Source organism: Aplidium turbinatum, chromosome 2 (assembly GCF_918807975.1).
Source record: "Aplidium turbinatum chromosome 2, kaAplTurb1.1, whole genome shotgun sequence".
Classification (NCBI taxonomy): domain Eukaryota; kingdom Metazoa; phylum Chordata; class Ascidiacea; order Aplousobranchia; family Polyclinidae; genus Aplidium; species Aplidium turbinatum.
In genome coordinates this window covers 43,213,097-43,226,720 of record NC_137473.1, presented here as the reverse complement: position 1 = coordinate 43,226,720, position 13,624 = coordinate 43,213,097, and the positions used below count along the sequence as shown (strand labels likewise).

Here is a 13,624-nt window from a genome sequence, read left to right as displayed (position 1 = left end):
ATGACCAAGCAAGTCCGATGTGAGCACATAAACTCATTTGCTGAGTTGGACAGTAGCTGAAATGTACCCTAATTACTGAATTGTCGCGTAGGGTTGAGTGAAAACACTTTTTATAACATTTTTTATTAGCTTGAGGTTGAAAAACTTGCCAATTACTACCAAAAACAGTTGTGCAAAATTAAAATGTAATCTGACGACATCTGCCACCAGCCACTTGAAAATTTACTATTTCCTTCTACATTAGGGTAGATCAATTTAGGGGGGTGTAAAACTTTTTCCTCATTTTGTTTAGCTTGGATAGCCAAAACTTGCCATTGGGTAGGCTATGTACAGTAGAACACTGTGCTAAAAGTATATTTCGATCGAACAAACTTTTGATCTGCAACCAGGCCATTACTTATCGACTAAAAATGCATGCAAATGTATTTGAATTTGACGTTAGCATAAAGATTCATTGCAATGCAATGGAAATGATAATATGCATCAAACTTCCTCGTTTTAGATGAAATAGTCACGTTTCGATTTGAACTTGGGCATTTCTTGTCATGATTCAATGGCGTGAGTGTAGGCTATAAATCCACCTCACGAATCAGTGACTTAGCCAGAAAAAAAAATTTGGGGGGGGGCAAATATTTGATGAATTGAAGAGAACAACAAAGTGTTTGATTTAAGCCATCGCCACTTGATGTGCAGTGGCGTATCCTGGTGGGTTGAGCAAGGGTAGCAATAAAACTGGTAGGGGTTAAAGCGTGCCAAAGGCACGCGTATTCTAGGGGGTCCTGGGCAGGGTTGCAAGTATCGGTTCGAAATCGCTATTCGATAGCGCTATTCTCTACTTTTTCAATATCGATTACGTCATAGTCTTTTCTTTTTTCCGCCAATATCGTTTATGGTTTTTCTTTACTTTTTTTTATGTGAATCGATATTCTTTATTCGATTGTTTTGCGAATTTTTTCAAGTCTTCAATTTTACTTAATAACATACGACGGACAAAGATATCATAGCGTATTTTGACGCTCATGCGAGAAAAACGATAATTGAACAATACCGATCAAGCGGGATTGAAAGGATAAGCATTTTGTTTGAAGTTATGCATGATTGAGCAGAAAGGGAACACTGGTAGGCAGTATAAAATCAGGTACTTGATTTGTTTGTTTTTTTTAATTGCGTTTAATATCGATTAGCCTATTCATTATTCCCTTCTTTTTTGGGAGGCTATTGAAATCGGATATATCTCTACTTTTTTGGGAGGCTATCAAAATCGGATATTTCTCTACTTTTTTGTTTGACTATCGATATCGATATATCCCCTACTTTTTTCAATATCGACTTGCAACCCTTGGGCATACTCCCCCGGAAAATTTTTGAAAAATTACACTCAAACAATGGATTATAGCGCTTTCTGGAAACACTTTTAGGGTAATATTTGCATGAAATTTATTAGCAGATAAACAACTATTAAATTATTAAAGGTAGCTCTTACACACGAACGGGCAAAAACTGCGGCTAAAATTGAAGAACACCAAAAACTCAGCTACACAAAAACTCAATAACTACACAAAAACCCATCAATGCTTTTCAAAAATTCCTCAAATTTTTGCCAGATTAAGCCAAAATTAGCAATCGTTGTCCAAAAGTACTAAAAATACTTCAGTTTATTGCCACAAATTTTCGACGCTTTAAAATAGTTATTTTTAGTATTACAAAATTAAAGCCTATTTGAATAATTTGGTGTGAATTTCTAAACTTGAGAAATAAATCAAACATTGCTTTTTTCGACCAACATTAGTGGTTTTGTATCTGGCAGCTTTGTCTGATCTGATCATAAGACCAGAGTTACCAGATTTAGAAATTTGAAGGTGTATCGAGAAAATGCGATGGAGCAAACTTGGTGGTCGACATTTAATTCGATTTAAATTTCATAAATTAAGACAAAAATGAATTTTTAAGTTCTTGATAGGTGCAGCGTACACCAAGACCACTACAGGAAGCCCGACCGAGCCTGTGCCTCAGTAGGTGCAAATATTTATTTTTATTTTTTTTGTAAAATTATAATAAAATTGGAAAAAAAGCGGGTAAAAAGTATTTGAAAATCCCATTAAGCTCAGCAGATCAAGCTAACTCTTAAGTTAGTATTCATTTGGAGATATCTATTGCATGTTTGATTGTTTGTGACAGCAATAAAAAATAAAGTTAAATAAATTTGAAAGAGTGTGGCTTCACTGAATGATTCTGAAACGTGGTGTTGCCACATTCTAAAAAATTTCATTAATTCGGGGAATTTCAAAGTTGTTGGGGAAAAAATTCGATTTCAGGAGACTTTAAGATTTTGAGGTTCATTTTCAAATTTCTTCAAATATAAGTTTTTTTTTGTTTGTCGTATCCAGGCTTACACCTGGTGGTTAAAGATTTAGATTAAGTGGACGGGAAGGCAATAAAGCCAATCTTTATATCCACCTTCAGGCATACCTTTAAGTGTCCTGTCTATTATTCATCTGATAAAATAAGTGCATAGTTAGATTTATCTTACAACTTTCATTTTATGTATATTGCAGTTTTAAGTAATTCCTGATGTGGACACAAGTACGTGTCAAAAACCGGTCAAAAATGTTTGAGTTAATTTTTTTAATTATGTTATATCTCAGTGTAATACAACATGTCAAACCTGCTAAGGTTACTTTGTTTTGTTTGTTTATGGATCGGTAAATATTTTGCCTCGATAGCTCAGTGGTTACGCGCCCGGCTCAAGATCAAGCAACGCTGGTTCGACTCTCGGGGTGTGCGCTTGAGCAGCGCATTTAAAAAACTGCTCTCCATTCAGTGGCACCTATGAATGGAATAATTCCCTGCAACCAGGGCCGGATTAAGGCGGGGGCTGATGGGGCTGCAGCCCCAGGCCCACCAACAAAATAGGCCCACCGATAACAACTTACTAAGAGCAACTGACATGCTTATTATCAGGATCGAAAAAATAAAGGACGAATATCATAGAACGAACGCTAACTGTGTAAACCGTTATTTTAATTGAGTTATGGTCTTGCATAATGGAACGGTTTTATAAAACTAGTCGGGCGCTCCAGGATAGCAAAATTACTTTGAATAAGGCAACAAATCTGCTTCAGGGTATACATAACTTTGTTCAAAAATTTAGATCCCAATTTCAAAAGCTCAAAGAAAAGGGTAGAGCAGGGCTACTCAACTGGCGGACCGCGGTCTGAATCCGGACCTTCTGGGGGTTGATGGTGGACCTTGAGCTTTTGGAAGAATACCCTCTTTGCCACGTTTCAGGGCTTTTTTAAACATATTTCTACTGGAAGGAAGCAATTTCTACTGTGATTATCCTAATTGCTGGGGGTCTTCGACTCCCAAACTCTCCAATACTTCCTCAGAAATCTAATTCGAGTTACATTTTACTTAAGAAAGTGGTTTGATAAAATAGTTTAGCTTTCGTGGTTGCGTGTGAAATAACTTGTTCACCGGACCGCTAAAAATAGACAACTTGTTAAACTGGACCTTTGTTAAAATTAATTGAGTAATCCTGGCGGGGAGTATTAAGTGGCTGTCATCATTATATTGAATGAAGAAATTTCAAGAAGGAAGAGAAGAAAAGTATGCTTGGATAGCGAAGGTGGATCTGAAAACACATCACTTGATCCATCGTGCAGATTCAAAGTAGACTCATATTTGCCAATCATTGACCAAATTATTTTGTGTATGAAATCCCGCATCGCAGCATACGATCGTCTTCAAATAAGATTTTCGTTTCTGGCGGAATTAAACACCATGTCCAGTAGCGGCGCCACGGGGTGGACTGGGGTGGACATGTCCACTCCACTCCTATTTAGAGTCGATTTTGTAATTCGTCGAGATCCGATGAGAAAACTTGGGGGGTGTATGCGGAAGGTTAGGGGAGCCTAGTGACAGCGTCATAAATTAATTTCAACTTCTTACGTATTATTACTATTACTTTTGCAGCATTGACTTATACGAAGAAATGAAGAAACTTCATTGTTATCGCTCTGTTGTATTGATTGATGATTGTAGTTTAATTTTACCATTTTGAGGTGATGGCTTTTGTCACGTCACAGCTGAGACACAAGCTTTTGTGGTGTTTGCTAGTTCACCACGTTTTTTTGTTCCGTAATTTTGACGTAACAATCAAGATATAGAATTAATAGAAAGAGTCGATGGCCACCCTCAGAAGTCAAAATCTTAAATCAGTAATCATTCACTAAGGTGTTGCGACCGTGCCATATTTCAAACTGATTGTCCTGCTTTGGTATCATGCACGTTTTAACGTCCGCGTTTTGTCGCTTCTACTTTTTTCTAGACCTCTGCTATGTTTGTCATATATTGTTTTTTCGTTGTGATGGTCAGAAATAAAAACAAACTGAACTGAACTGATTCATGAGCTAAGTTTAAGTGAAGGTCGATTTTATTTGGCTCGAAGAGGTAGCCTAATTGGAATATTGCTGTCTTGCTATTTATCGAAATGTCTGAAAGGGATCCGGCGTCTGAAGTGATCCACGGCGATAATCGCGAATTTGTTGTTAAATCTGGCCCGATTCAGCCCCTGATAGTTTTTCCGCAGTCGGAGCAGTGCAAAAAGATATACCGATTTCAAAAGAAATGGTATTCAGAGTTTGGGTGGGTGGAGTAGGCTACTCGACTTCGAAAGATGCTGCATTTTGTTTTATGTTTGCGGATCGAAATCAAATTACCAGAGAAACCACCACGTCGGCTGAGCGATGCCGCTACCTACCCAGCCAATTCCGAGATGGTCAAACATTATTGACAGGTTGCAACAGTCTTCCATGGAGTGAATCTGAATCCATTACAGAAAAGTTAAGAGATTTTTTTATCCCTTTCTTGACAGAATGCAAAATGAACTTACAAAGCGTTACTCAGATCAACCCTGTGAATTAATGTCAAATGCACCTGCATTTTATCCCACGCACATGTCTCCATCAAATTTGCCTACAGTTGAATATTTAGCCAAATTCTATAATTTCGATGAAAATCAAGTTGGGCAGCAATATCTTCTTTTTTTTGAGGTCAGTTAATTGTCAAAAGTGGAAACTAGAATTTGAAAAGCACAAAAATGGATTGACCACGTGGTTGTGTGAGACCCTGTGGTTGTGTTTGCCTTCACTTTTGAAATTGTTTGAAAAAAACGATCTTAATCATTTGTACAACGATTTGTTTCAAATTATTGCTATTGTTGCTACTTTGCCCGTGACTGTGGCATCTTGTGAACGTATTCACAGCAAAGTTAAGATAATGAGCAATTATCTGCGAGCTGCCATGTCATCACAAAGACTTGAACATCTGGTGCAGATCAGCAGGGAGTGAGACATTGCCGATAACACTGATCTTCAAAAGTTGGTGGAAGCTTTTAAACTGACCTGCGAGCGCAAAATAAAACTCTAACGCAGTGATTCTTAACCTATGGCTATAGGTAGGCTATTATTGGGTAATTGGGAGGCTTTTTAAAATTCTGTTTAAGGGGCCACCCAATAAATTTTTATGAGGCCGCCTATCATTGCAGCAGCTCTATCACATGAAATAACGACATGCTTGCTAACATCAAGATCGTATAGTCGGCAATTCTATGGACCGCAGAGGAAATGTATGGGAGCGTTTGGTCCCATAAAACGACTTAAAACACTGGTTATAACCAGAGAAAACTGAATTTTGATATGTCACCAAGATTTTGGTAACTTTTGATACCTTCGTACTTTATAAAACGGATCATTTCCGTTTTATCTATTTTATTGTTCATAATTCAGAGTGCTCTCAATGGAAAACGAGCTTTTGCCCCCTTGCAATTTCTTTTGTTTATTTTTCAATAAATTTCACAACCGAGCTGCAGTGAATCACATCGCAATTGGTAATATTAGTGACCATACTTTACGCTAGTAGGCTATATTACCTCGAAATATTTTTGTCCACCCCACTCATCTTTGGCTGGCGCCGCCCCTGACCATGTCTAACTGTAAAATTGAAGAGAGTGCTAAAACATTGCTTCACTATTACCCAGATGATCTAGATTTTGGAAGAATCACTGCCTGAAGAGATGATTCATTTTTCTGCACTGCTTAAACAACACTATTTTAACAGCGAATGCAGCAAAAAAACTCGAATGTTTAGATTCATCAATGAAAATGAGTTTATGTAGGCTATGCATTTCCTGACGTATTTGTTGTAGGCTACTAAGAATGTATCGTTGTCTGATGATTTCTAATTGTTCAGGTGAGCGCTCATTTTCAGTGCTTAAAAGAGTAAAGAATCAACTGCGTTCATCCATGGACCAGAAAAGATTGCATTCCTTAGCTCTACTCTGCATTGAAAACAAAATTTTGGAAAAAAATAGACACCGATGATGTTATAGCCTATTAACAGCTTTGCTTTGTCTAAATCCAGAAAACATGTCATTTGAATGAGTTTAATAAGTAAATACTGTACTTCGGGTATAATTTTTGTTATTTCATTTTAATTCTGATTGGTACAATGAGGGGAATGAAATATAGGCCTCAGATTACCAATAGCCCCAGGTCCATGAAAACCTTAATCCGGCCCTGCCTGCAACAACACTTCAACAATCGGAAAACTTCACTCTGCCAATCTCGGTAACCGGCCCTGTGTCAAGAGTCTCTACAGGTATGCGAAACTACTAGGAATAACCCATCAAGGCTTTGTCAGTCCGAGGATAAAGATTCAAAACCAACCAACTATTTTTGTTGAAGTTGCGCTTTTGGAATTTAGTTGGCTGCTGCAGAGAAATTCATCTGGCAGCGTCTTGCAACACAGCTTAGACTTTTGTTTTGGTCTGGTTGCACCCTTCTATGACAACGTTGTAATGGCAGTGTAAATGGATGACATCATTCGTGTTTAGAGTCATTTTGAAGTCACAAAACACTTTACAACAACTTTAGCACAAGTTTTGCCAGCGCCCAGCAGGTCCTGCACTACTTTTGTAGCAGATAGCATGCTACTTTTAAAGTAGCAGATGCCCACCTCTGATTTTGACCAGAGCGAAAACTTGTATATCAGATCCGATGAAAAATATGTGAGTGAGGCCACAGGTTCTTAACTTGGGGAAGGGGAGATTTTGAATTTATGTAGGCGATCATAATTGAGTGAATTGTTTATTAATATTTTGTAACAATGGTGCAAATACTAATTGTGGCTAGATTTCTTTTTAGTTGAATAGCCTATATTATATTTATAAGTGCAAATGCCATCCCATTTTAAATCTGTAAAAAAGTCATTGTCTAATTGCATACGACTACCTAACGGCTACCACATTGTATTCTTGGTAGCTGGTTTTTGTGATCAAGATATTATGTTTTTGTGATCAACTTTTCAAATTATACTTTTTGATTTTCTGCTTTGTATCATCTGCTTCAAATGCTTTGATTCTGATCAAAAGTCTTCTTTTATTAAATTTACATTGTTACCAATGACTTCTCTTGTCTATTCAGGATTGTGTGTTTAGAAATAAAAAGTCATGGCCAAAGTTAAATGCAAAGACCTATACATTGCAAAATCTATGTCTGAATTAAATGAAAAGTGTTCATATGAATTTGATAAAAGCAAAGGAATTAAAGCTCATTTAACGCTTGTCAATAAAACTTACCAATGTGCTGAAACGGCATACACAGACTATGATGAAGAGCGTGCTTATATTTTGTTCATGAGATACTTGGATGCAACAACAAAAGTTCGTAAAAGCAAAGAGTTTCAAAAACAAGCAACCCACTACAATACATTGTTTGGAAGTGCTAAGTCTGTAACAGCCCTTGAAAAAGCTGAAAAACTGTCTGATTCACTAAAGAAAAGATACAAAAAGCACAAGGAAACCAAACCTAAACTACAAGAAGGGCCAGCACAAAACGGGCCAGTAAATACTAATGGATGCAAAGAGGTGAAAGAAGAATACTCTTTTCCAACAGGGTCACTAACCAGTCAACAATTGTATCAGCTTTTGTACAAAGATAAAAAATCTGTTTTGCTCATGGATATTCGTTCTGTTGATGACTATGAAAACTCTCACTTTATTCATCCTTCATCCATCAATGTTCCAAATAATGCAATTACTCCTGGCTCTGTCACTGCCAAAATTAAAAAAGGAATTCCGTTGACATTCATTCAGCAGTGGAATGCAAGAGACACTGTTGAAATTATAGTATTGGTAGACTGGCATTCAAGTTTAAAGCGATTGGAAAATAAATCAGATGCATTACGTAGTTTAAAAGATTCAATATACAAATGGGAGCAAGAGAAAGAACTGAAGCGTTCTCCAGTTGTACTAGAAGGTGGCTATTCTGAATGGTTAGAGTCTTTTCCTCAATTTACATCTAATCCTCGAGTTACTCCACCAGACAATAAACCAAAAACAAGCAAAGTAAACAGCATGTTGGATTTCAATTACTCTGATTTGAAAAAAAACTTTCAATCCACTCAAGACAAAGGTTTTGAAGCTGCTAGTTCTGATGAAGAAACAGATGTCAAAAAAGATGCTAAGTCTCCTCTAAGTCCAAGTGAAGTTGTTTCAGGTCATTTTAACACAAATGAGACAACAGTACATCCAACAGAAACACCATCAACAACTTTCAATAATTCCGCTCCATCAGGATTATATCCTAAAATTGATAAAACTTTTTCTTTATCAAAAGTTGTTCCACCGGTTACATCCACACCTCAACTCCCATCCACACCACCACTCCCAGAAGAAAAACTAAATACTTCAAAAAATCTTCCAGCATTTGATCGCTCAACAAAACCTAAGGTTGTTCAACCAAAAGTTCTCCCTATCGAAGCTTCTAATCAGCCGTCTATTGAAAAGTCAGGTTTATCCTTTACTCGACTAGTCCCTGCCCAGGTAGACCGCTCTACTAAACCCACTGTTCCTGATGTGAAATCCTCTAAATTTAGTGAAATTGAAGTTCAGCCACCTAGTATTAGTCAGAATGAAGTTGATGAGCTGGAGCAAAAGATTTTGAAAATGAAGAAGGAAAAAGAGGAAAATGAAATGCGACTCCTTGAAATAGAAAAAAAGAAAAAGTCAGCTGAACTTCAAGCTCTGGAACGAGAAGCACACCAGATCAAAGAAAGGAAGTTGGAAGCAGAAAAAGAATTAGCTGCGACAATGAGAAACATCAACAAACCAGGTGATGGCAGAGCGGTGGAAAAATCTAAAAACCATGTTGATATTGCACAAACTTCAAAGATTTCAACAGTTCCTGAACAAATTTCTCCAAAAAAAGTAAATACTGTTTCATCAGCACATGCTAATAAGAAACAGGATCAGGAAGTATCTACAGAATCACAAATAGTCACAAAAAAAACAGCAGTTGCAAATACAGCTGATTTAAAAGAACCAAAAATTCTAAACTCTAGTCCAAGCACACCAGCCACTTCACCTGAACATATAACAAACCATCCAGTTTCAGTACAAACTACACATGAAATTAATAAACTACCAGACAATTGCAAAGAAGTAAAGAAGACTGTTGTTCCAAGCAATCTTTCCACAACAACAAGTTCTGTTCCAAAACCACCAAACCTTCAACCTGAAAATGTTGTAAAACCTGTTACCCCTGGAGTGCCACCTCCAACATATGCTAGTGTGCGGAAGACCAAAGTCGATAAAACAAACTTAGTTTTGCCAGTAAACAAATCAAAAAAACCTACCGCACCAACAGACAATAATGTTTACCGTGCTCCATTGAAAGATGAACCAGATAATCAGTCCTTTAGCCTTAAACGGTCTTTTTCATCTCCAAACATTGCAAAAATGATACAAGAAGAAACAAAACTACCACATATACCAAACCGGCTTGATAAGCCTGAAACTCTTCTCCCACGCAAGCTAGTTGAAATGCCCAGTAGAGATATGAAACCAAACTATCAAGAAGAATCAGACCAAACTTCTTCCCAACTCAATTTGTCTCTTCGTGGTGTTTATGGTGGAGGAGATAGAGGAATATGTGGCTTACGCAACCTTGGAAATTCATGTTATATGAATTCAGTGCTGCAGTGCATGTTTAATACAACACAACTGGCTGAATACATTTTGACAAACTCATATCGTAGTGATATCAACAAGAAGAACATCCTTGGCCATGGAGGTAAGGTTGCAGAGTGCTTCGCTGTGCTTCTGCGAGCTGTCTGGAGTGGTCAATACAAATATCTAATTCCCAGTGACATGAAGCAGCTTGCTGGCTCTATTAATCCATTGTTTGGTGGTTACTCACAAGAAGATTCTCATGAACTTTTACTGATGTTGCTTGATGGTTTGCATGAAGACTTAAACCGAATAACAAAATTTAAATATGAGGAAGAGCCAGACAACGACCATTTGAGTGATAATGATGCAGCGATGGAGGCATGGAAGTATTACAAAAAGCGGCACGAGTCAATCATTGTTGAGCTGTTCACCGGACAGTTTAAAGCAACTGTGCAATGTCTCTCTTGTGGGAAGACATCCAGAAAGTTTGATGTATTTCGGTTTCTTACACTATCTCTGCCATCTAGGTCAGCTTCAATATACGACCTTGTAAGGGATTTCAGCAAGAAGGAAAAGATGACCGGTGATGACAAGTGGAAGTGTCCAGGTTGCAATGTTCTGCGTGAGGCTGTGAGAACGATTGCAATATGGAAACTTCCTCCAATACTGATTATACATTTAAAGCGATTTGTTCACACTGGACGGTGGAGAGATAAAATTCATACAAACATTAATTTTCCTGCTACTGGCCTTGACTTGCAGGAGTACACAAGAGGACCACAAAAACGCCGCAATTATGATTTATTTGCTGTATCGGTGAGTAGAACTTGTTGATTTTTCTTTTTCGGGATTATGTAATGTTCAAAATTAGGCTATGTAACAGAGTTTATCCCAAGTTTTTTAATATGGCACGTTGAATAGGCTACTCAATTTCTATTATCATACTCCCGTTATCCACCTTCTTTTCTAGAACAGTCTAATTTTATGCTAAACGACTTCTAATAAATATGCTTTATTGACCAGCATCACCACGGAGCGGGGTTAGATAGCGGTCACTACACCGCCTCGTGCAGGAGCGTCCTAAACAACAAATGGTACAAGTTTGATGACACTGAGGCTTATCAGATTTCCTCCCCTCATGATTCGACAGCCTTCATATTGTTCTACAGTGCTTACCCCCGCCAAGTTCCAAGACACACTCCTCTTTAACAGCTTCCATTGCTGTTGCTGTATTTATTGTGCAATAGAATGCTCCCTGGTAATCATCAGTCCTCACTCCTCACCTTTGACACTGGGATGGTGATGCAACAATTACCCTATGTCGTGACGACTTTCATCTATAGATATTTTTTGCTTTTATTTTTACATATTATTATTGTGCTATTTGTGAAATCGTAAGCGGGGTTGTTAATTTTCACTCTGATGCGCTTACATTTGAAGATGTATTAACGAGTAACTGCTGCAGTAGCTAATCTCAGCTGGGTTGATGTGTTTTTTCGGAAATGGCCCGTTTCGGTGAGTCCGATCCCTTAACGGGGGATTTTTTCAATTTTTTTTTTTAATTATTGGGTACCGCAGCCTAATTATCATTGCCGTTTTAGGGTTAGGGGGTTGGGGTTAGGGTTAGGGGTTAGAGGTTAGGAACTCACCGAATCAGACTCACCGAATAGTAGCAGACCCGTTTTTTCCGGTCTGGCGTAATGTATAGCTTGTTCATATTGTCAGGTATTGTAACAAACCTGTGATTGCTTGATACTCGATTTTTTTTTATTAAAATGTGGGAGTTGTTAAACTGATGCAGCAAATGTTTAATTTTTCTTCACAGAGGGTTTCTCTTGTGAAAATGCATTAAATCTTCACTTTGCACTACAGCAACTCTTTGCTGTTTTTTTTTTTAAGTTGCTCTACAATAAACCCCTTTAAAAATGTTGTAGCCTATGTCGCAAAACTCACACTAATAAGTTTCGTGTCGTGTGTGCGACTTTTTCTACTGTGTGTGCAAATAGCCTGGTGCCGTACAATATGATACGGTACTATGATAGCAACATAAACTAGTTAAATAAATTTCAAGACACACAACTACATATGTCATGGACTTGACCCATAATTACAAACAAATACAATTTTTGATGTTTAATAGCAAATTGTTAAAAATTATACAATCTTACGTTGCATGCTGCGTTAAATGTTTGAGCTGAATTGAGTCACAAATTTCGATAGGCGACACTCAGCATAATCATGATATTAATATAGTGATTTTTCACCTACGGTACTGCGTATAATTCAGACAATAAAAATCTACATATTTTTGAAACCTAGTAACATTCTTTAACATTCTGGCTGCAATCTCTTCATAGTAGGATAGTAAATATATGTGATGAAAATTTTAAGTCGGATGAAGATGTTTAAATCCGAAGTAATATTCAATCCGCAAGTTTTCAAAATTCAAGAAACGCACTTCCGTTTAGTATGTTTTTCTCTTTGGTTTGATGGATTACAAATTTGGCTATGTTTTCTATCCACCTTATGTAGCCTATTGTTTTAAGATATTCAAGCTTTTTGATTGACTTTCTTGAACCCATTTTCAATCTACATACAGTAGAATTCGCCTATAACGGCACCTCTAGGGGATTGCAAAAACTGACGTTATAGCCGAATTGACGTTATAGACGAACTACCGCAAACTATTCCAAAACTGTCTTTTGTTTGGTTTTGGTTTATCTTTATCCTGCATTGCGGGAAAGCGGACTTGAGCGCTATGCATCGGTGTACGCCTTCCGACGTACACCTGACCCACGCTGCAGCCGACAGCAATGTCTGTTTCCGGTTGTCTGCTCTACTTATGACTTAAATTTGGTACTACCCATTACTCGAAATCGATCACTGGGTAGAGGCAATTATCGTAAAGTTTCTTGCCCAGAGAAACAACAGCAAGTGCGGGTGGCTGGAGTCGAACATGCAGGCTCTCGACTGCGAGCCCAACGCGCTAACCACTCGGCCACAGCTGCCGACTTTTGATTAAAGAAAGAGGTGTATAATCCAGTCAGGTTTACTGTGTACCACCAAACTGACAAAAGTCACGCAGAAAATACAGTAAACAAAGAAATTGTTAAAAAAAATAACCTCCAGCGAAAGGTACAGGAAATTTGCGCAATACAACTCGTTGCATACGGTAGTAGAGAAGTTCATTGTTTATTAGCAAAAAAGGCATTGATCTTCAGCTGTTTCGGTTTTGACACGGATTTCTCTACCACATAGCGTTCAGCTTTTGTTAAATAATGTAGGATTTGCTCGCTATCGTCGTGACTTCGGAAGTATCGGTCTAGTTGTCTGATTGACTTAAGGGCTTCTACTGGGGTTGAAACGGCTTCTACAGGATCGTCGCCATCATCATCGGCCTCCTCTTTTGCGGCAGTTTGTACATGTAGCCTATGTCATGCAAAATATCGCTCTCTGTTACTGTTTCACGAGTTATGACGTTTGCATCACTTTCGGAACACTCAGTAAAATCACACGTTTCTGGAATTAAGCCACACGCTTGGAGCCTTCCCATAAAAAGAAGACACTTTGCAAGCAGCAGCGCTAACTGGATTAAAAGACTGACCGTGGTGA

General features: G+C 37.9%; 1 protein-coding gene across 1 annotated transcript; it reads left to right on the top strand.

The window, feature by feature from the left end:
• Positions 1-7,914: 7,914 nt before the first annotated feature.
• On the top strand, positions 7,915-11,513 carry LOC145764870 (ubiquitin carboxyl-terminal hydrolase 8-like). Its single transcript, XM_082576560.1, has 2 exons — positions 7,915-10,828; positions 11,036-11,513. The coding sequence occupies exons 1-2, from the start codon at positions 8,018-8,020 to the stop codon at positions 11,219-11,221; spliced, it is 2,997 nt and encodes a 998-aa protein (XP_082432686.1). The 5' UTR covers positions 7,915-8,017; the 3' UTR covers positions 11,222-11,513.
• Positions 11,514-13,624: the final 2,111 nt, after the last annotated feature.